The 24,911-nt window shown below is 30.0% G+C and overlaps 1 protein-coding gene across 1 annotated transcript in view; it reads left to right on the top strand.

The window, feature by feature from the left end:
- The first annotated feature begins 3,734 nt into the window (after window positions 1–3,734).
- Window positions 3,735–24,911, top strand: part of LOC111639315 (nucleoporin NDC1-like) — a 31,753-nt gene continuing 10,576 nt past the window's right edge. The window contains exons 1-8 of the mRNA XM_023385171.1: window positions 3,735–3,804; window positions 4,020–4,191; window positions 9,672–9,795; window positions 11,472–11,580; window positions 11,873–11,921; window positions 11,993–12,122; window positions 12,194–12,286; window positions 19,811–19,892. Coding sequence (XP_023240939.1) covers window positions 3,735–3,804; window positions 4,020–4,191; window positions 9,672–9,795; window positions 11,472–11,580; window positions 11,873–11,921; window positions 11,993–12,122; window positions 12,194–12,286; window positions 19,811–19,892 — 829 coding nt within the window. The remainder of the gene's footprint in view (window positions 3,805–4,019; window positions 4,192–9,671; window positions 9,796–11,471; window positions 11,581–11,872; window positions 11,922–11,992; window positions 12,123–12,193; window positions 12,287–19,810; window positions 19,893–24,911) is intronic.

Raw genomic sequence — 24,911 nt, 5'->3', positions numbered from 1 at the left:
TCTTTAGTCGGAAGATATTTATCAATAAAAACGAGTAAAATGGTGTATAAATAGTCAGCTAATTGATCAGTTGTCAAACTTGAGGTATAGTAATAATTCCAAGAGAAACAAGACGACAAAGCGTAACGTAAACGGCAAATTGAGGAATTATTTATTCTACGGTAGAGTTCTTTGTTCTTTATCCTCGTATCAAGGTCTTTTTCGGGGGTAAAGACGATGATAGGTAGATGGTCAGATATCAAATTTTGATGTATTAAAAATTGACACGCACTATCGTTTGTTAGACTAAAGTCTATCAAAGAGTGAGTATTTTTTCCGTACCTAGTCGGTTGATTCAAATCAGCCAGAATTGTTAAATTTTCAGCAAAGCAAAGATGTACCAGTTCGGATGTGTCGGAGGAGTTATTTTTAAGTAAATCGATGTTAAAATCTCCAATTATTTGCAATTTATATTTTCCATATTTAGTTGATTTATGTAATAGTATTTCATTTATAACATCCATAAAAATCCTGTAGTTTGTAGATGGAGAACGATAGACTATTACTATCATCAAATTACCTATAACTATCGTAATTATATCTATATAATTTCTTGTAAAAGTTAGATCTGAAACAACTTCGTAATGTTTATCACTATGTATATATATTACAATTCCTCCATGCTGATTAGGTTTTCTTTCTATTTTTTCTAGCCGATAGTCTTTTATATATGGTGGAGGATTTACATCATTTGTCCAAGTTTCGCAAAAAGCTAATACATCAAAGTTGCAGTTATATTCCTCGATTGTTTTAAGTATTTCTAAATATTTATTATTTAAGCCTCTTACGTTGCAATAAAAAACGAATATGCCCTTTTTGGAGAAGTCATCTATCTTTGTATGTGTTAATAATTCAATCATTCCGAAAAATTTTCTCTAAACTGTCCAATGTTGGTATCCGAATTGTTGGAGAAGAAGTATCCTTTTTTAAATACACATTTCCGTTATTCGTCCAAGTGTTTAATATTTTTCCTTGTTTTTTTAACATTCTGGTTTTATAGAAAATATTTCTATAATATGGAGTAAGATGTTCATTTATATATATTCTATATTCCTCATTTATAATATGACACGCATTTGTAGTTATTTTTATCTTCTTCTTTTTAATATTATTTATAATTTTTTGTTTGACAACTGAATTGGCACATTTCACTATAATTGGTTGCGATTTAGTTTTGAATTCATTTCTTTCGTTATTAGTGGATTTAATTCTATAGACATTCAATAGACCTGATTGATTAAAATTATCGTCAATAAACGAAAAAATTTTATATGCTATTTCTGTTAAATTCTCATTCTGAAGTGTCGGCACGCCAACAATCTCCAAACTAGAGTTGTTTAGATCCTGCTCCAACATGCAGAATTTTTCTTTTAAAGAATTTAATTCTATCTTTGTACTTTTATTCTCTTCTTTTAGTTCTGTCATTGTTTCTATAACAGTTACATAGTTTCTCTCTAAAATATTAATTCTCTCTTCCATTTTGTCAAACTTGTTTGCTAAGAATTCTATCGATTTCTGAATTTCTTTGTTTGTTTCTTTTATGTTACTCAACTCAAAGTGTATAAGTTTGACTTCTTGTAAAATTACTTCAGAATTTTTGGTAGTTATACTTAAGGGTGACGTTGGAGTGAAAGTTAGATTATCTGGTGTTCTATCAACGTTTTTACTATAATTATGTGAAGTCATAATAATCTGTTCACACTCACCCAGTTCTCTGTCGTCTTCCAGTTCCTGTGTCCAATTTACGTTGTTCTTAACAATTTTCACTAATTTGCAATCTTCACATTTCCAAGTTTTTTTGTAAGACTTGCTGAACTTATGGAAGTTTGCTGCCTGGATCCCAAAACAATAGAAGTGAGCAAATTTAGAGCAATTGGAACAAGTCAATAAGTCACTTTCCGAAACTTTGTGCTTGCAAAAAGAACAAGCGCTCAAACGACGATTCGCCATAGCTCCACGCCTCCTCTACTCTCGCACACATCACGCCTCCTCCTCCTATAACAACAATCTTTCACAGAAAAGTTTTTGTAATATATTATTTACTTATATATTATTTTTAATTATTGAAAAAGAATTAAAATTTAAAAAAGAAATTCATAAAACAATTTTAATAAAAATTTTAATGATTTTTGTATTGTTTGAAAGAGAGAATTTGTTTTAAAATATAGATAGGCAAAATTTTTATTTTATATATAACTTTCTACACCAATAAATGAATCAGTTTTGTAATACATCATTTTTTCATGTATTAGGAATGTTTGTTTAAATATTTGTTTTAAATAATCTTATATAAATGAAAGAATTGTCTTATTTCTAAAGAATATAACTTATTATAGTAGCTATCTAAAAAAAATATTATGTTAACTTAAAAATATTTTAAAATATATGTAAACTATTTTTCAGTTATAAAAATTTCAGTTGATAAATATTTGAGATTGTTTATGATAACATGGAATTTGTTTTAGTAAAAATATAATGTTGCATAAGTAAAAATACATTTTTTTTTCTTTTTAATCTTATTTCTTGATATTAATTTACATTGTAACATTATCTACCATAATAATTTGTTATAAATTAAATTAAATTAAAATCAGTTTAAAATTGTAATTGTTATAAATTGAATTTATTATTGGGTTGTAATTTGAAAAAAAATTATAGACCTGTAAATTACCACTGTTGTCTGTTCGTCCTTACTCTCTAGAATGGAGTTAGATAGATGAAATCTGAGACCAGATATGGAAATCTTGGGGACAGGAGGTTCTGATATTCAAACTTCCGATGCAAACTGGAAGTCACAATATTTCAATTCAAAACTTTTTCCTGAAAGCACTTAATAGATGACTTGACAAATCTATTGTTAAATTAATGGAAAATTATGATGTTTAGGGGCAAGACACTACAGTACTAATTTGAAATGAAGAGTACATATTTTAAATGAAATAAATTAAAAATATGATTAAAAATTGCAGCTCAGCATTGTGTCAATGTCAAAATAAATAATTGCTTATTATTATTATTATTATTATTATTCATTTTTGTTCTGTTGTCTTAAATTTAAATTTAAGTTATCTGTTTCAAAATAGAATGATATAACTCAATAGACTTTTATTACAAAATTTGAAAACTTATAAAATCTTGTGAAATCTTTTTGTTAAACCTACAAAATGTGTGAAATTTAAAAGTTTAAACATTATTGGCAATACTTATGAAAATAATTTTTGATTACATTATATTATTGCAGCAAATACATATGCTTCTATAATGAGAAACATCTTTTTGTCATACTTCATGGTCTTTGTTTGGGATGTTTGTATAGTATTAAATATTTTCTCCATTGGAATTATGTAGAGTTTCCAATCATACAAGTAAGTAGAATTTCTAGAAATTTGTAATTACTTTTATTTTAATTTAAATGACAAATATCCTTTGTAATTTAAAAATTATTACATTAAAGTTTGAATATGTTCATAAGTTAATAAAATAATAGTATAAAATTAAATTGAAGACACAGTCTGTTGAGAAAGAAACTGCCATTTATTGACTTTAAATGTTCTGGAATACAAACTTTTGACAACTGACCTTTCATGTTTCATTGTAGGCTAATTGGCAGTCAAAATTAAAACTTTCCTTAAAAACAGAGACAAAACATCCTATTAAAAACATAAGTTTAAAAATCGGAACTGGCAATACCACAGATGTCTTCTTTCTTTCAATTCTTACCACTTAGGGATGATAGAGCTTTTTATCTATTAAATAGAAGTGCTGGTAAATGTAGATTTTCAGCTGCCCCTTGGTGACGAATCTNGCTTAGTCTATAAAAGGAAGTAAAAACATGTGTTACAAATTATTGTGAAATGTTTAAAAGTATAATTTGTATTTAGTAAATTTTTAAATTTATTAATCATTTTTACATAGTATGTTATAAGATAATCTTAAAGTAAATAAATTATTTTAACAATTTAAAATTTTATGTATTTCAGTTAAACCAATAATCCACACAACACGTTTGGAATATATTATTTATAATATTCATCCGAAAAGAATTTTGCATTTAATATTTCATGGCATATTAGGAGCATTTTCATCATCATTGTTTTTGAAATTATTATGTACTAATTATAGTAATTTGTTTGAACCCTGTACAAATGAAAGGTAAGTTTATTGTTAAGTTTGATGCATTTATAGTCTATATTTTTTTTTTTTTTTTCTTCAAAAGACACTGTGGCCAGGTTGGCCTTTTACAAGCATCTTAACAGTTAATCAAAACAAACAAACAAACAAACAAAAATCAGGACGCGAGCTGAGAAAGAAAAATTAATTAACAACAAATAACGTTGAGTCTTAACCTTTTTTCCATTTTTTTACATTTTTTCTGAAGATTTCATAACTCGATATATTACGTAAATCGTCGCCTAGACTGTTCCAATAGAAGATTAATTGAAAGATCGGTGCAGATCTCCCCATCTCCAGTTTAACAATTGGAAGACTATAGTCACGAATTATACGAGTATCACGTGTTGATCTACGACATTCACTTATACCAATTCCGAGAAAGCTATTTTCTTTTTTTCCGTTTATATATTTGAAGCTCTCCAATAGAATCTGTTTCTTGTAAATATCACTAATCTTGTCAATATTTTCGGTGCGGTAGAGTTCGGATACTGATTCCATAAAGTTTAAATTATAAATTGAACGCAAGTAACGATTTTGTGCTATCTGAAGTTTGTTAACTGCGTACAGAGATGCGGTTCCCCATACAGCGATACCGTATCTTATTCTAGATTCGATGCAAGTGTGGTACAGTCGTTTTGAGAGTGATGTGCTTAAAAAAGCCTGAATTTTCTTATTTATCCCAGTATACTTTGCCAGGGAAAGTGCAACATCATCTATATGTTTATTCCAGCGCAAATTATCATCAAAAGTTACTCCCAAAAACTTAATAGCATTTACTTTTTCTATGTTAAAATCAGTTATTTTAATATTTAGGTGATGCGGATTGATTATTTTATTCCTATTTGCAAAGCAGAGGAATTTAGTTTTATTTTTGTTAATTACTAATCCATTGTTTTCCATATAACTGTTTAAAATTTTTAAGATGTGATTCAAATTCTCCTGAAGAATTATAGCGTTTGTATGAGAATAAGTTATCACTAGATCATCAGCGTACATCAATATATTTTCTTTTAGTATAAAGTTAAACAAGTCATTAATATATATATTGAAAAGCAGTGGACCCAGGATTGAACCTTGAGGAACGCCCTTGTTTGGCCTGAAAGAGCTAGAGATAATCTGTCCAATTTTTACAAAGTAAATTCTATTTGACAAGTATGATTTTAACCAGCTTAGAGGAGTCCCTCTTAGACCAACAGTCTGCAATTTTTGATACAAGAGTTCGTGATTTAAGCTATCAAATGCTTTTGAAAGGTCCACAAAAACAGAAATTGCTATTTTAGATTTGTCGAGTTGTGACGTTATGGATTGTTTCAAATGCAACAAAGCATCTACCGTCGAAAATCCTCGTTTATATGCGTATTGGTTTCTGTGAATAACTTGGAATCTGTCTATAAAAGTTGAAAATCTCTTGTAAAAAATCTTCTCGAAAATTTTAGCCAACACTGACACTATTATTATGGGACGATAATTTTCAATTTCACTTTTTGATCCTTTATTTTTATATAATGGCAAAACTAAGTTTTGATTTAGTTTTTCTGGAAAGTAACCGTTTTCAAAAGATTTATTTATCAGATACGATAAAGGTTGAGCTAAAATATCGGATATGTGTTTTAAGATTTTAATATTTAAGAAACTGATGTCTGGAGTGCTGTTTTTCAAATTTTCTATAGTATTATAGACTTCTAAGGCCGTGGTATTTTCCAAAAAGAAAGTATTAGAAATACTAACATTTGTTATATGTTGCTTCGAGTTAATATTGCCGAGGACGTCCGGAGCAAAGCCTTCCAACGACCTGTAGTGCTCGGCAAAAATATCACTAAAAGTGGACTCATCATTTATCATTTTCCCTTTGTAATTCAAATGATCTATTTTAGCCTTATTCTTTGTCCTGGTTACCTGAAAGGGTAACGTCTTAATGCTTTTCCAGAAGTCAGAAGGAGATTTAACATTAGAAAACAGAAGACTGTAATAATTTCTCTCTTCATTACGGATATTTTTTCTAATTTGTTTATTCAAGGTATGTATATCTTCTAAATGTTTGTTTCGTTCTTCGAAAGTAGTCCAATTTTTATTTTTGACTATTTTAAGTAAAGTTTTCTTCTGTTTAATTAATGCGAGCGTATGTTCAGATATAAAATTCTTTAAGAAGTCTTTCCTGCTAGTTTTATTTTTTTTCACATATTCTTTAGTCGGAAGATATTTATCAATAAAAACGAGTAAAATGGTGTATAAATAGTCAGCTAATTGATCAGTTGTCAAACTTGAGGTATAGTAATAATTCCAAGAGAAACAAGACGACAAAGCGTAACGTAAACGGCAAATTGAGGAATTATTTATTCTACGGTAGAGTTCTTTGTTCTTTATCCTCGTATCAAGGTCTTTTTCGGGGGTAAAGACGATGATAGGTAGATGGTCAGATATCAAATTTTGATGTATTAAAAATTGACACGCACTATCGTTTGTTAGACTAAAGTCTATCAAAGAGTGAGTATTTTTTCCGTACCTAGTCGGTTGATTCAAATCAGCCAGAATTGTTAAATTTTCAGCAAAGCAAAGATGTACCAGTTCGGATGTGTCGGAGGAGTTATTTTTAAGTAAATCGATGTTAAAATCTCCAATTATTTGCAATTTATATTTTCCATATTTAGTTGATTTATGTAATAGTATTTCATTTATAACATCCATAAAAATCCTGTAGTTTGTAGATGGAGAACGATAGACTATTACTATCATCAAATTACCTATAACTATCGTAATTATATCTATATAATTTCTTGTAAAAGTTAGATCTGAAACAACTTCGTAATGTTTATCACTATGTATATATATTACAATTCCTCCATGCTGATTAGGTTTTCTTTCTATTTTTTCTAGCCGATAGTCTTTTATATATGGTGGAGGATTTACATCATTTGTCCAAGTTTCGCAAAAAGCTAATACATCAAAGTTGCAGTTATATTCCTCGATTGTTTTAAGTATTTCTAAATATTTATTATTTAAGCCTCTTACGTTGCAATAAAAAACGAATATGCCCTTTTTGGAGAAGTCATCTATCTTTGTATGTGTTAATAATTCAATCATTCCGAAAAATTTTCTCTAAACTGTCCAATGTTGGTATCCGAATTGTTGGAGAAGAAGTATCCTTTTTTAAATACACATTTCCGTTATTCGTCCAAGTGTTTAATATTTTTCCTTGTTTTTTTAACATTCTGGTTTTATAGAAAATATTTCTATAATATGGAGTAAGATGTTCATTTATATATATTCTATATTCCTCATTTATAATATGACACGCATTTGTAGTTATTTTTATCTTCTTCTTTTTAATATTATTTATAATTTTTTGTTTGACAACTGAATTGGCACATTTCACTATAATTGGTTGCGATTTAGTTTTGAATTCATTTCTTTCGTTATTAGTGGATTTAATTCTATAGACATTCAATAGACCTGATTGATTAAAATTATCGTCAATAAACGAAAAAATTTTATATGCTATTTCTGTTAAATTCTCATTCTGAAGTGTCGGCACGCCAACAATCTCCAAACTAGAGTTGTTTAGATCCTGCTCCAACATGCAGAATTTTTCTTTTAAAGAATTTAATTCTATCTTTGTACTTTTATTCTCTTCTTTTAGTTCTGTCATTGTTTCTATAACAGTTACATAGTTTCTCTCTAAAATATTAATTCTCTCTTCCATTTTGTCAAACTTGTTTGCTAAGAATTCTATCGATTTCTGAATTTCTTTGTTTGTTTCTTTTATGTTACTCAACTCAAAGTGTATAAGTTTGACTTCTTGTAAAATTACTTCAGAATTTTTGGTAGTTATACTTAAGGGTGACGTTGGAGTGAAAGTTAGATTATCTGGTGTTCTATCCACGTTTTTACTATAATTATGTGAAGTCATAATAATCTGTTCACACTCACCCAGTTCTCTGTCGTCTTCCAGTTCCTGTGTCCAATTTACGTTGTTCTTAACAATTTTCACTAATTTGCAATCTTCACATTTCCAAGTTTTTTTGTAAGACTTGCTGAACTTATGGAAGTTTGCTGCCTGGATCCCAAAACAATAGAAGTGAGCAAATTTAGAGCAATTGGAACAAGTCAATAAGTCACTTTCCGAAACTTTGTGCTTGCAAAAAGAACAAGCGCTCAAACGACGATTCGCCATAGCTCCACGCCTCCTCTACTCTCGCACACATCACGCCTCCTCCTCCTATAACAACAATCTTTCACAGAAAAGTTTTTGTAATATATTATTTACTTATATATTATTTTTAATTATTGAAAAAGAATTAAAATTTAAAAAAGAAATTCATAAAACAATTTTAATAAAAATTTTAATGATTTTTGTATTGTTTGAAAGAGAGAATTTGTTTTAAAATATAGATAGGCAAAATTTTTATTTTATATATAACTTTCTACACCAATAAATGAATCAGTTTTGTAATACATCATTTTTTCATGTATTAGGAATGTTTGTTTAAATATTTGTTTTAAATAATCTTATATAAATGAAAGAATTGTCTTATTTCTAAAGAATATAACTTATTATAGTAGCTATCTAAAAAAAATATTATGTTAACTTAAAAATATTTTAAAATATATGTAAACTATTTTTCAGTTATAAAAATTTCAGTTGATAAATATTTGAGATTGTTTATGATAACATGGAATTTGTTTTAGTAAAAATATAATGTTGCATAAGTAAAAATACATTTTTTTTTCTTTTTAATCTTATTTCTTGATATTAATTTACATTGTAACATTATCTACCATAATAATTTGTTATAAATTAAATTAAATTAAAATCAGTTTAAAATTGTAATTGTTATAAATTGAATTTATTATTGGGTTGTAATTTGAAAAAAAATTATAGACCTGTAAATTACCACTGTTGTCTGTTCGTCCTTACTCTCTAGAATGGAGTTAGATAGATGAAATCTGAGACCAGATATGGAAATCTTGGGGACAGGAGGTTCTGATATTCAAACTTCCGATGCAAACTGGAAGTCACAATATTTCAATTCAAAACTTTTTCCTGAAAGCACTTAATAGATGACTTGACAAATCTATTGTTAAATTAATGGAAAATTATGATGTTTAGGGGCAAGACACTACAGTACTAATTTGAAATGAAGAGTACATATTTTAAATGAAATAAATTAAAAATATGATTAAAAATTGCAGCTCAGCATTGTGTCAATGTCAAAATAAATAATTGCTTATTATTATTATTATTATTATTCATTTTTGTTCTGTTGTCTTAAATTTAAATTTAAGTTATCTGTTTCAAAATAGAATGATATAACTCAATAGACTTTTATTACAAAATTTGAAAACTTATAAAATCTTGTGAAATCTTTTTGTTAAACCTACAAAATGTGTGAAATTTAAAAGTTTAAACATTATTGGCAATACTTATGAAAATAATTTTTGATTACATTATATTATTGCAGCAAATACATATGCTTCTATAATGAGAAACATCTTTTTGTCATACTTCATGGTCTTTGTTTGGGATGTTTGTATAGTATTAAATATTTTCTCCATTGGAATTATGTAGAGTTTCCAATCATACAAGTAAGTAGAATTTCTAGAAATTTGTAATTACTTTTATTTTAATTTAAATGACAAATATCCTTTGTAATTTAAAAATTATTACATTAAAGTTTGAATATGTTCATAAGTTAATAAAATAATAGTATAAAATTAAATTGAAGACACAGTCTGTTGAGAAAGAAACTGCCATTTATTGACTTTAAATGTTCTGGAATACAAACTTTTGACAACTGACCTTTCATGTTTCATTGTAGGCTAATTGGCAGTCAAAATTAAAACTTTCCTTAAAAACAGAGACAAAACATCCTATTAAAAACATAAGTTTAAAAATCGGAACTGGCAATACCACAGATGTCTTCTTTCTATCAATTCTTACCACTTAGGGATGATAGAGCTTTTTATCTATTAAATAGAAGTGCTGGTAAATGTAGATTTTCAGCTGCCCCTTGGTGACGAATCTTTGCAGAATAATTTCAATAATTTGTAGAATATCATCAGATGGCAATTAATTAATTAAGTTTAAAATTTAAAATGTAATTTTAAACTTAATTGCCATCGGACAAAATTCTACAAAAATAATAGTATATTTACATCATTTTAAGTTATCTTCAATTGTTACTAAATACTTGTTTAATCTTTCTCAATAAAGTTTTATATTTATTGATACAGTGTTTTATTAACCTCAAAAACAGAGTTAAGCACTTTATTTCATAATAATATAAGAATGCAAACTAAAGTAACAATTAATTTTTGAAGTTAAAATATGATTAAAACTTCAGTATGGTAAATTATATTTTTATAAATTGAAAATTTTCAACATATCATTTTCAGGAACAACTTAATTGAACTAGTGTATGTGAAACAGAACATATTTCAAATTTGCAACAAAAATATGATGATAAATATTTTACTATAAACATAGAAATTATATAAAAATGCAGAAAAACCATTACTGTATTAATATAAATAAATGTGCTTATACAAACAACTGAAACTAAAACCATAATTTTTTAAAACTTGCCAGATGGCTAAGCACTTAAGGTGCAGTCTACTGTTCTGAGGGCTCTGGGATCAAATCTGGACAGGTCAAAATACTCCAGAAATTTTTCAGGGTGATTTATCCAGATATGTCAGTCCTGTCCTGTCCCTCACCACCTTATAATTAATGAAATAAATTTATTATAAAATTGAATCAGTTATAATTTTTCATTAAATAAAGAACATTTAATTATTTAAAATAAGCTAGTTAAAGTTAACATTTATTAAACAAATTAAACTTGAATTATTATTAACTTGTTGCTTAATATTTTTATGAGAAAACTCTGGAAGAAAACATCAATCAATTTTGCATGTTAAGCAGAAATTGCATGTTTGATTGCATGCAATTTCTGCTTAACACACAAATGTGTTACAGTTAAATTTCAAAATTAATTTTAGCAGAAGCCAGTGACTTAACTGTCTACCTTTAGACTAAATTTCATATTTGGGTTATATTTTGTTTGATTAAGTATATAGTTTATAATTAAATTCATTTATCATATTTGTAATTTTGTATTGAATTTTATATGCATGAAACAAAAAAATATAAGTTTAGAACAAATTCAGTTTCAAGTATTGCATCTAATATAATAGGTATAAAAACAAAATATGATGAAATTTTATAATTCATTTCTTTTAAATATAATTTTATTTTTCAGCAACCAAAAATTCATACAATAAAGCCAAAATTATTCCTTCTAATCTATGAATCATTATGGGATTCATTAAAGTTCATTCGCTGGATTTATCCAATTTATTGTATTTCAGGTAAATTAATTACATCTATTCAAGAGTTATAATTAAGGATATTTTTAATAAATATTTACAATTATAGTTTTTCATTGAATATTAATAAATGAGTAATTAATGTATAAAAATGTAATTATTCTTAGCTAACAAAATTAAACATTAACAATTTTCTTGTAAAAAAATATTTCATGTTTAAAAAAATTAAAATATAATTGGTTAGTTTTGCATATTTATATCACCTTGCAAAAGGCTTTAGAAACTATTTCATGGTATTTATTGATAATTTAAACAAGCCTATGATAAATTTCAGGATCATTTTTGAAGCAATTTATTTCTTCATTTTTGGGATTAGAATGCAAGTAAGAAAATTTCTACATTGATTTTATAACAAAGATTTATTGTTGCTAATCTAATAAATAATTTTACACAGTGAACAATCATCGTTAACAACAACAAAATTGCTTGATATAGAATTGTTTGCTATTTGCTGGATATCTAGTTCATTATTATATTTGAAGTGGAAAATATTTATTTGTTTGTTTCAAATTTTCATTACTGAGGTAAAATGTTTAAATGTAAATGAATATTTTAATTATCATAACTAATATTAAAGTAATTTTATATTTTACAGAAATACACATTTTCTATTGAATGCAGCAATCCAGAAGATATGAAGAAATATATTGTGATTGGTCTTTGTTGTGAAGACTTTCCTCTTTATCAGGTATTCTCAAAATTAATTGACTTTAATTTTTATTATAATTGCTTAATAGAGTACATTATTTATGATGTAAAGTTTTTTTTTTATTATTATTCTGTAACTTCAAGAAATTGATTAATTGTAACTTTTGACACATGCTATTGATGACCTACCTATCTTTACATTAATGAACAATATACACTGATAATGTTTAATGATTTTCTTGATGAAAAATTTTCATAAGGCTTTTTTTATTTTAAAAATTATATTAAAAATTTCTAAAATAATAATTACGAGGGTCATCCAGAAAGTAACAATTGTTTGGTTTTAATAAATGAAGGAAATATATTTTATTAACAAAAACGTGTCACATACAAAATTGAAGCTTACTTTATTTCTCTACATAATCACCGTCATTATTTAAGCATTTGTCATATCTGTCCATGAGCTTTAGAATTCCCATGTCGTAGTAGGCTGTTACCAGTACATTAAGCCAGTTGTTTACTGCATTCTTCATGTCATTGCTTCCAAAACGTTTCCCACCCAGGAACTCTTTGAGCTTTGTGAACAGGCTAAAATCGCAAGGAGCAAGGTCTGGACTGTAGGGTGGATGATCAAAAATTTCCCATCCAAATTGATCTAGCAAGCCTGTGGTTGCAGCAGCAGTGTGAGGGCTGGTATTGTCGTGAAGAAGCACAATACCACAAGAAAGCATTCCATGCCTACAATTTTGGATTGCTTGCTGTAATTTTCTTAGGGTGTCACAACATCAATCTGCATTGATCATAGTGCCTTTTGGCATGAAATCCACCAAGAGAACCCTTACGACCCCAAAAAAACTGTCACCATGAGCTTTTCACGCCGACAGAGTTTGTTTGAATTTTTGTGGTTTTTTTGGGTGATGAAGGATGATGCCACTTGAGTGATTAGTGATTGGTCTCTGGGGTGAAGTGAGACACCCATGTCTCATCGCCAGTAACAATTTGATCAAGAAAGGCATTTCCATCTGCGTGATACCACGTCAAAAATGTCAGTGCTGCACCCATTCTCTGTATTCTGTGCTGGTCACTCGGTTGCCAAGGAACCCATCATGCACAAATTTTGCTACAGCCAAGATGTTCAGAGACAATTTCACCAAGCAAAAAATGAGAAATGTTAGGGAAAGAAATACATGTAACTCGTCCAAGATTACGTGTCTGTCTTGCCCAATTTTGTTCTTCACTTGATTCTTCAAATCATCTGTGATGAGTGATGGATGTCTTGGTTGAGTTTCGTCATGCACATTTGTTAGTCCATTGTTAAACATTTCATACCACTTTCTCACATTTTTTTCGTTCATTACTGTATCACTATACACTTCCTTTAGTTGATGGAAAATTCTGCAGGTTTCAACTTCTGAGCATTCAAAAATCGAATAATGCTTCTGACCTCACAGTCGGCAGGACTTTGTATCACACTGTTCGTTGTTGACAATCAAAGAATGCACAATAACAACTTGTTTCGACTAGCACTCACACAACACTGAGAAAAGATGTCGAGGAAACTATTTGATCTTGGATAGTAGCCCAAGATCAAACTGCGCAGCTGGAATGCACAATAGGTCATTACTTTCTGGATGACCCTCATATATAATAATAATTTCTGTATTATATAATTATATGTGTATAACTTTTGTTTAAATTTTTGGTTTTTATGAAATATTTTCAAAAAAGATTCTTGTAATTCTAGTCAGAAAGTTTAATATAATTCTTTTAATTCCGCATAAAGAATAGAAAAATTTTTAATTAATGTTGTTTTAATTGTGGAAATATATAGCTACCTCTAGAATACTTTTACAATAATTGAATATCAAAAATTCTAATAGAAGTTGTAATTTTAAGTTAGATTATTATTTATAATCTATTTTTATTAACGCATGTATATATCATAAATATATTTAAACTATCCAAATAATTCAGTTAACCTAGTAACTATTGCCATTTGGACTATAATAGGTATAATTAATGATTAAACAAAGTAATCTGGCTGAAAGATAGACAATTATGCCATCATTTGTGTTAAATTTAATTACAGTTTGGAAGCAAAGATCAGAGGAATGTCTGAATTGCACAGCTGATCATTCATGTGCAGGATATTCAGAAGCTGAACTATAGTTTATTTATCGTAACTTGGCACCTACTATAAACAAACTAAGACACATTTCCCTTTGTTTATTGGTTTAAACCCATGTCCATCAATTAGAAACTGAGTTTCATCTCATTCGTCCACAGAAAATAGTTCTTCATTATTTATAAAATTATTAATGAAATACTAGTCACTTAGCAATGATTATAAATTCAATTATTTCATATTTGTTAAATTGTTATTTTAATGAATATTTGTATATTCTGAATCATTAAAAATAAACTTTTTCTAGTCATGCGCACTGTAATGATTTGGTTTCGTTTTCCATTCATTACAATAACAACACACAGTTTGAAATAACAATAATCGTTATTTCAAACAGTGTGTTGTTGAATTACAAAAATGGAAAACTTGAATGTAAATACAATTAAACATCGACAAGGAAAATTGCTGAGGAGCTCGGATAAATGAATAGTATTAAATTTGTTTAATTCTTTAACTGAAACAAATCCAGAAGTCTGTGTGAAGGATATAGTGAAAATGGTAGCAAAGACAACAGAGATATCAGAAAGGAGCATTTACAGAATTTGTAAAGAATATTTTACTAATGATAAAGTAATAACTCCTTCGAAAAGCATACTCAACTTGTTGACAAATATGATGAATTCACAAAATTGCCAGTAGAGGTAAAGTACACAATTTTTATTTTTTAAATTAATTACCTACTGTAGATAAGATATTACAGGCTGTTAATGATGATCCAGATTTACCAGATTTTACTCGAGCTACGATATATAATTTGTTAAAATTACTTAATTTTAAATATACAAACTGAAATAGAAATAGTAGATTAATTGAAAGAGACAATATCATTTTATGGTGAAGACAATATCTACAAAAAAATAAGAGAAATGCATTCTTAAGACCATAAGATTTACTATTTGGACAAAACATGGATTAATGCTGGCCGTATCAAGAATAAAGTATGGAAGGAATGTTCAGTTACATCATATTGCAAAGCTTTTATGTCTGGACGATCTACTGGATTGAAAAATCCTTCTGGAAAGGGAAAAGGAATAGTTCTTGTTCATATAGGCAGCAATACAGGTTTTCTTAATGATGGTCTATATGAATTTGAATCAAAGTCAACAAAAGATTACCACAAAGAAATGGATAGCAGTAATTTCAAAAAATGGTTTGAAAAAATATCAAAATTAGAAAGTAATGATGCTGTTGTCATGAACAATGCTCCATATCATTCAGCTAAAATTGAGAAGATTCCAAATTGTAGTTGGAAAAAAGCTGACATAATTTCTTGGTTGGAAAAAAATAGGGTTCATCATAACAACAAAAGTTGAAAATAGAACTTTTGGATATTATTAAAAAAAATAAAACATAAATACGATAAATATATTATTTACGAAATGGCCAAAGAAATAAGTATTGGTGTGTTACATTTACTTTCGTATCTTTGTAATTTAAATCCTATTGAATTGATATGGGCAGATATGAAAGATTACATTGCACATCACAACACAACATTCAAACTGTTGGATGTGTGAATTTTAATGAATAAAGCTATTCAACGAATAACTGAAGAACAATGAAGAAAATGTATCAAACATATAGAAAAAGAACAACAAATGTGGGAACTTGATCAGATTTTGGAAACTGTTGTAGAAAAACTGATTATTCAGTCGAATACAAGTAGTGATGAATGTGATATAAATGATTACTTTGAGCAACTATATTCTGATACAGATGATTAATAGGGTAAGTTTACAACACTATAATTATTTTAAAAAATTTTTAATTACTGTAGACTGGGGTTACTTTGGTATAGTTTGGTAAAAGTGGACTGGGTTGCACTTTTTGCACCTCTCTGTTCAAATGACTATTATGAACTATTTCGCATTGTGTTGGTTAGATAAATATGATGTTATTTTCTTTAAATTCACCAATACTTTCTCTCCCAGGTCAAGGGTTTAAAAAAATACTCCCACCTTTTTCTTGTCCTAAAGTTACCCTTTAAGTAGGGTAACTTTGGGAGAAAGCGTTTTCTTGTTTTTTAACAGTATAAAAGTAGGATTGTCGCAACGTTAGACTGTCACCAATCTTTATTTATCAAAAATAGTCAATAACTTAATGCAATTTATGCAAAATATAAATTTTTACAAAAATATATATATATCAATCATCATATTAGCAGTGAAAAAAATTAAACCAAATTGTACATAATTTACTAGTTCTTTTACACAGTAAATATCCCGGCGACTTATCTTTTTGGGTGACTCAATTACTTGTACTACATCTACTGTATAGTCCAGGATGTTGTCCTTATTTGGCCATTTCCAATTACAACCCACTTTTGTCCATAGCCCTTATTGAGTATCCAACGTTTTTCTGTTTTAATATCAGTCCAGGATAAAGAACACCTTCATAATTTATTAAAACAAACATTCCCTCAGATAAATGTTTTAACTCATGTTGTAATCTATCATCGATTGATTGTAAAGGAGTGAAAGGATGCTTGTCTTCCATTTCCTCAGGTACCCATGTCATACTGTCGTCAGACTCCACATAAGAAACCATTTCCAAGTTCATGTCATCACTTTAAGTGTTCTCATCTGATGTATCCTTCTTCCTTAAAGCTCACTGTGTAACTATACAACAGTCCCAAAGTTGCCCCTTATATGTAAGATTTTTCAATAAAGTATTTTTTATAACCAAATAATTATTTTTAAATATTATCAAACACTTGATTATAATAGATAATGATTATTTCAAAATATTTACCTTTGTTTTCAATAGAAACTGTAGAGTTTTCTCAATGAATGATAGTTTCTGGAGCATGTGTTGATCAAACAAAACATAAGCTAAAAATGTCTACCTAAAAAGTGGGAAAACAGAGTTTCTGGGCCTTCACACTACGTGGTAGCACAGTAGGAGCATTAGAACCAATAACGACAGTTTTTATATCATTAAAATGGCAGTGGCATTGATTTTAAATTCATTTAAAACAGTGATAAATTCATACATTACAGTAACATTTTCCTTTAGAAGTTTGCGTATGATTTTTAAGGATTGCTGGAGAATTTTTTTGTTTTGTTTTATTGATACATCTATTTAATTAAATAGTTGTGTAGATAAAAATTTGAAGTATGTTCAACTATAAAATTATAAATATTTTTTGTGTAATTCTTAATAATATATATTTAATATTAATTTTTGACAAACTATATTTAAACAATGGAAATAATTTAAACAAGCTACGTAAAAATGTTAAAGTAAGCTATAATAACTTTTCTAAGTATTATCTTGGTAATTTTTAAATTGTTGTGACTACTCTGATCTACTTTAACATGTGCAGAGAAAGGGGCTTAACTGGTCAACACATGTCTAGCCACTTTCAATTGTGATTTGACCAATGAAAATCTCTGGCAGATTAATACAACAAAATCTTTGTTTACAGTAGGTGCCAAGTTACAATAAATAGACTATAGGTCAATCTTTTCTTCTAGTACCTTCTAAATTATTTAATTTAATCTACTTTTAACACAAGATGACTGCATAATGATGTCTTTTTTTGGCCACATTATTTTGTTTAATTATTAAGTATCCATATGTTAGTTTAAATGTAAACTGATGATAGTTATTTGATAGACAAAATGTTTAGCCATATTATTCATACACAATTCATTTTTCAAATTCCTCAAACATCTACTTTCAAATATCTGTTCTTGGATATCAAACTGTAAAACTCTTCACTAATCCTTTTGGTCAGTTTTTTTTTTAACCTGTCCTACGTTGTTCCCGAAAATTTTCGTGTTGACCTCATTGACCTGTGTGGGCTATCCCGAATATTGTCGTGTCTGCATTGGAATGTTTTTGATACTAGATGTCGCTATGCATTACAATTTTTATATTAAAATGAACTTTTAAAATATAATTTTTTTTTATTTTTATATTTTTCAATATATTTATTTTGTTTGTGCAACATAAAAAAAATAATTTTTAACGACACGGTAAACACAATTATTATTTTAAAAAAATTTTTGTTAGGCTTAACATCAATGAAAATTCATTTTCTGCCCTGTGGGCACTAAGTGGACCTCTTTTAGCAAGCCCCATTATGGATTTGGCCAGGCCCACAATGGGGCGGCCAGGTGGTGAGGGATGGGGCCTGACATATCTGGACGGACCTTTCTAAAAAATTCCTGGAAATTTTCAACTTGTCGGATTTGATTTCAGGTCCCCCACAGCAGTAGGCTGCCACCTTGACTGCTCAGCCATCCAGCCAATATCCATCATTGGGTATCAAGACACTAGTGACTTGGATTCAACATCACATTACAAACATACCACATCACACTTCTCACTAGCTCCCAACTAATCTCCCTCACCTTCTGTCAGAAAAATTATACAATTACTCCCACTTCCTTCTATAAAAATGACCACCCACTCAATACACTGCCAAACTATTCCCTTTAGTCCTCCATCTATTTGTACTTCTCCAACCCCTCACACCTTATGAAATAGAAAGAAAATTTGTTCTCTAACCCTTTATCTCTTTTTATTTAACACAACCAGTTTTTCACTATCCATTTCTACACAGACACCAAGAACTTTCTATGCTTCACATTAATCATCCTTAATACTTCCTTATAAACCCACATATTTTCCACGTAACTCATGATATTGCCTTTTCTCGCCTTATCTAATATTCTTGCCTTATCTAATATTCTTGCTTGCCCCACTTAATATCAATCTTTATTCTCTACTGACACCATGGTGATCCTCTCCCTTTTGCCATCATCTGTGTGCTCCTTCACTCACATTCCAAATGGTTAAGAAGAATTTTACTTCTTGATATCCAAGAAAACAGTGTGTATTGATTATAATAATTTTATTTATAAAATACAGTGGCACCTTGACTTAAGAGTGTCCCAACTTATGAGTTTTTTAGATATGAACTGTCTCTTGGCCGATTTTGAGTTGAAAGCTAAAATTTGGGTTATGAGCCAGCTTTACATACTCCACTGCTAGTTGGTGCAGCAAACGTCACACAGCAAACCATAGATTAAGAAAAAAAAGATGGAAAACTGACGTAATTTCGTCATTTTTGTTACTCTATCAATATCTGACAGGCTAGCTTATAGAAAAACACGTGATCGAGTGATGTAGTCATTAGTTCACTTCCATGTTGTGTGTGGCATTACCATCTCCCATTTCTCAAATTTTCCATCTTTTCTTTCTTTATCTATGCAGCAAACATTGTAACGTCTGCAAAACCAGTTTTACAGACGTTTTACAGTGTCACGGAACTAATTAAACTTGTAATTCAAGTTACCACTGTATATAAGAAAGTTTATATTTTTGAAAACTTCATAATATTATAACTTAAAATGTTTTTTTTCTTTTTAGTATTTAAGTTACATTGATTTAAACTCATTAGCGAGGCACTCTTATGAAAGACGTAAAGAAATATTTGGTATTAGTCAACCAGGTAAATAAAAAGTTTATTCTTTGTATTATTATAAAGTAACTTGATATCTGCAAATAGTGCACAATTATATTAAATAGTTCTTGATTTTATTTCAATATTTTTTTCTTTCAATAAATCAAGATTTTTTTCTGAAATTATGTTGTCATAAATGATAATAGATGAGAATTTAAATTAATATTTATTTCATAACTATGTGTGCATAGATGTGTGTAGGTGTCTATGACAGAATATTATAAGAATTCTTTTGGGAAATTAGAAATATACTATGTAATCAATATTTCCAAAATACCAATGATTTTAAAGACATTTCTTAAGTGACAGATTTTGTTTATTTTTGTTAAACTGAGTTAGTATTTTATTCACTAAACTAAAAATTAGTAGTTATATAAATAAAACTTCTAACTCAATAACTAACAACCAGCAAAACAAAAAGACTTTGTTTTGCTATTTATTGGTTATTAAGTTAGAAATTTTATAATATTAACCAGTAAACTGTTGTCTTTTAAATTAGCAGTTTATAATCTATCATATGACACAGTGTTTCTCAACCTTTTTAAGTCCAAGAACCAATAAAATGTCTGAAAATTGTACAGACCACTAAGTTATGTGAGCCTAATTTTTTTAAACTTATATGGGTAATACCAACATTTGGGACATACTATACAATTTATAACAATAAATTTAAAGGCATATTTTGAATACATATAGAAACATAATTAATTAAATTAGAAGTAAATTATTAAAAATAAATCCAGAAACTATCCTATCCACAGCACCGGGATGAAAATGACGTCACACTACGGAACCTGTTACCGGTGCTCCGTACGAATGTGCTAAAATATCTTGACGAACGTTTTCGAGCGTTCCAACCGCTCTTCTTCAGGTCAACTGAAGGAATTCCCCGGATGGAGTGTATATTATTCTCCGGGATCGGGTGTCGGTTTCGAGGGGGTGGGTCTCTTCCGGTGTGTGCGGTCGTGCGGCAGGGGGAGGAAACGGCGGGTTGGCATCCAATAGCGATTGCCAGGCCAGAGACAAGGTTAGTTCCTCTTTCCGGTTGATGCAGGCAGTTAGCCGGTCGGCGTTGTGGATAGCCGCGGCTTCCAGCCATCTAAGCTGCTGTTGGTGGGGCGTGTTGACAATAATGGTAGCCTTCTCGAAGTGCACCTCGACTTCGGGGTCGGATGCATAAGTGGCTAGGGCTGTGGTCAGCCTGCCGTGCCGGATATCCGCTTGGTGTTCACGTAGGCGGGTGCTTAAAGAGCGTTTGGTTGAGCCGATGTACAGTAGCTCTGCGTTTTGTCTATTGTCATGGAGCGGGATAGAGTAGATACCGGGGAGTCTGGTGCGATCGGGAGGGTCTTTATCGTTTCTTAGGATGCGGAAAATCGTGGGGCATCTTCTGTATGCCAGTCGAATCCCGTGCTCTTTGGCTATTCTTCTATGTATAGTCTTGAGGTGCGGGTTGTATGTGATGGGGATCCGTGTCGGGTTATCCCGTTGCGGGTCGGCGGCGGTCGCTGCGGTTAGGGTGCGTTTCCGGTGCTGGTACTGTTCAATTAAGCGGTGCGTTATGTTCGGGAAGCCGTGTACAGTTGCTATTTTTTTGATGCGGTCTAATTCATTCGTCAGGGCTTGCTCGGTGGACGAGTGTGAGAACGCCCTCTCCACGAGGGCTCTGAATGCGGCTGCCTTGTATGCGAACGGGTCACAGGAACCAGCTGGTATGTACGTGGGGGTGGACGAGGGCTTGTGGTATACGGCTGTTTGGATGGTGGGTCCTACTATCTTTATTCCGATTCGAGGAAATGTACTTCCTCTGCGCTAGCTTGTTCCAGCTCGACCGTCAGGCCGAAGGGAAGAAAATGTTTGACAGTTCTTGCACAGCTCTGTGTGATGGGACACATTTTCCTCTGAGTGCCTTTTTGAGAGGACTGAAAATATGAAAGTCACATTGTGGCAAATCAGGGTTGTATGGTGGATGGATAAGCATTTACCACTTAAATGTCTGTACTGGATTGTGCAACATGAGTGTGCACAATGTTGTAGAGATGGATAACTTTGTCATAAGACCTGGATACTTGTTCTTTAATAACACAACTTAATGCCTGAAGAGTGTCTCAGTAATATGCAGTATTAATTGTCCATCTAGCTAGAAGAACTCAATGAGTAAGGACCTAAGTTCATCGAGGAAAAAAGTTGGCATCATTTTGCTGGCTATCAGTCATGCTTTTTGACATGGCTTCCTCCTTATGCTTGTGTTGCTTGATTCCCAGACTGAAATTATAACATCACAACTATGACTATATGATATACAGAAGGGAAAGCATTTCTATATTGGTCTAAATACATCAAATTGGCACTCATGCAAGCAATGTGTTATTTGAGACTCAGGCATTTTTAAATCCATTATGTGCAGATTGCAGATCATTCAATATTTTGTGAACTGTTTCATAGTTGATACTGGTAAAGAGAGAGTCAGACATTTGGATCTTTGATTTGAATGAAACTTGGTAAGCATGTAGTCCTTAACACAAGCAGCTCCTTGTCCAAATAATAAGACCCACTTCTCAAGCATTTCCAAAAAATGCATCTCTGAAAATTGAGTATTTAGCTTATAAGGCTTTCAACGTTTGCTGTTTTCTCAGAGCAGCAATAGCTAAATGGACAAGAAACTAAGTGTCAGTGATGCAATGTAGGTTTGAGAATACAGTTTTACTGGTTATTTTTGTGTGTAGTGTAATTATTTTATTATTTTACTGTATTATTTGCATTATCATTAATGTTGTTGTTCTTTGTGTTTAAAGCTTATACAATAAATTAAAGTGGATGTGAAAAGTTGGAAGTTTAATTAAAAATACATATACAGTACTGTGTCATCACGAGCAAATAAGCTTCAGATGTTACTGTGCATGGATGAAAAAGACAAGTTTGTTGTGCAAATAGAGTGATAAAGCCTATATAAACTAAAAGAAATAAAAATGCTACAGCAGAAAAATAACAGTATTAATAATGCTAACTATGTGATAAAATAATTACATTATGCTAAAAAAAATACAGTAAAATTGCAAAGTATCAAACCCATGTTCACTTTAATGTCTAGCATCTTGTCCTTGTGGCTATTGACGCTCCAAGAAAATGGCAAACTTTCAAAGCTTTATAAGTTGAACACTCAATTTTCAAATATACACATCAGTCATAAACCCAATATCTTAAGCAAATAAACCTAAAACTGCCATAAGTAATCAGGCTATATTTTGGATATATGATCTAAATTAATTAATTAAATATTATAATTATTAATTTTAATAAGAGATGGTGCCTAATGCCTCACTCTAGTGCCAAATTCATTTCTAATCTATAATCATATATCCAAAATATAGCTCGATCATTTATGGCAGTTGTAGGTGTATTTACTCAATTTTCAGAGGTGCATTTTGCAGAAATACTTAAGAAGTGGGTTTTACTATTTGGATACAGAGCTTTTTGTTTTAAGGGCTACATGTTTACCAAGTTTTCTTCAAATCGGAGATCCAAATGTCTGACTCTCTTCTTGTGAGTTCAGTGGCAATTTAATCTTTTGTAATGTGTCTATTGGCCTGCATAAGCATATCCACATTTGCAACATCTTCTAGTGTGATGATATTTGCTTGAACAGGGCACTCATCACCTTTCAGACTTTAATCCTTGATATATTTATTCTATACTTTTGCTCATGTTTGAAATACTATTCACATTATATGTGGAAATCATTTGCCAATGAATACCATATTTTATGGACTATAAGATGCACCTTAATTTTTAAGCAATTTTTTAAAAAAATAACATTTTTACCATTAGTTCTAATTGTTAGCTAATAACAAAAATATTGTAATTCTAAAATATGAGCTTTTAAAGGCAAAAGAAGAGTCCCAATTATAAAATTTAACCATAAAATGGATTATTTGTTGAAAGAACATTCAAAATAGCCACGAAAAAAATTAGAATGCTGACTACCATCCGAAAAAAATTCGAAAAGACACTTACCATACATCACCACGTGCACTAACTTGCGCTTTCACAATTTCTAAATTTTCATTCATAAAACCACATATGGTAATGGACCCCAAAACGAATCTATCTGAGCCATGGAGGTTGCCGTGTTGCTTTCCACCTCAAACTACTGCTACAAGCAGCCATTTTTGCCGTTCAACGGCGCACACTACGACGGGAATGCGCACTGTTTAGGAATGCGTTCCGCAGGAATTTTTAAACGGATGTCGCTCACGCGAAGTTACGTGGAGGAATAAAAGAACGCACCCATATTTGTCGCATCGATGCACTGCTGCTGCCAGTTGAATTCAATGTTGCCAGATAGAGATAGATTTCCCACGCATCAAATATATGGCCATTTTTAAGACTGGCGGGAATTTTAAATCAAACACTGGACATTTTTATATTAATTTTGAATATAAGACGCACCTGAATTTTGGAGGCAATTTTTCGAAGAAAAAAGTGCGTCTTATAGTCCGTAAAATACGGTATCATTTGGTAGAACATTCTTAGCTATCAGAAAATGGATCACACCTCACTGTTTTTGCTTGGATGCATAGAAACATAAATTTAATAAAATTTCCTTGCATTGCATATTCTAGAGTTTGTAAGTATGCACATATTTTCAAGTCTGCATGTGCAAAATTCAGAACCTTTCATAGGATCATTGGCATACTCTGGTCCATTTCATTTGACTCTCTCTAAAATTGGATCAAACATTCATTTTAGTTTGCAGAGATATGGATGAGCTACTTTAAAATTTTTTTAAATTGATGAAAACACAAAACTTTTTTGAGAATTTAGCCATATTATGGAATTTTTATTGTGGTGATGCTTTCTTATAAAAATTTTTTCAATTGTTGGTTAAGAAGTATTTTCATGTTTGTTCCATTCATACAGAAACACCTGTTTGATTTGAAACTATGAAATCATTGCTTGATATGTTCAAGTTTGAAGGCTCATTTTACCTCATATATATATATATAT

The sequence above is a fragment of the Centruroides sculpturatus genome, unplaced genomic scaffold (genome assembly GCF_000671375.1).
Source record: "Centruroides sculpturatus isolate CEXI.00-Female unplaced genomic scaffold, Cexi_2.0 scaffold186, whole genome shotgun sequence".
NCBI classification, from domain to species: Eukaryota; Metazoa; Arthropoda; class Arachnida; order Scorpiones; family Buthidae; genus Centruroides; species Centruroides sculpturatus.
The sequence above is the reverse complement of the archived record's forward strand: the minus strand, read 5'-3'. Positions and strand labels throughout refer to the sequence as shown.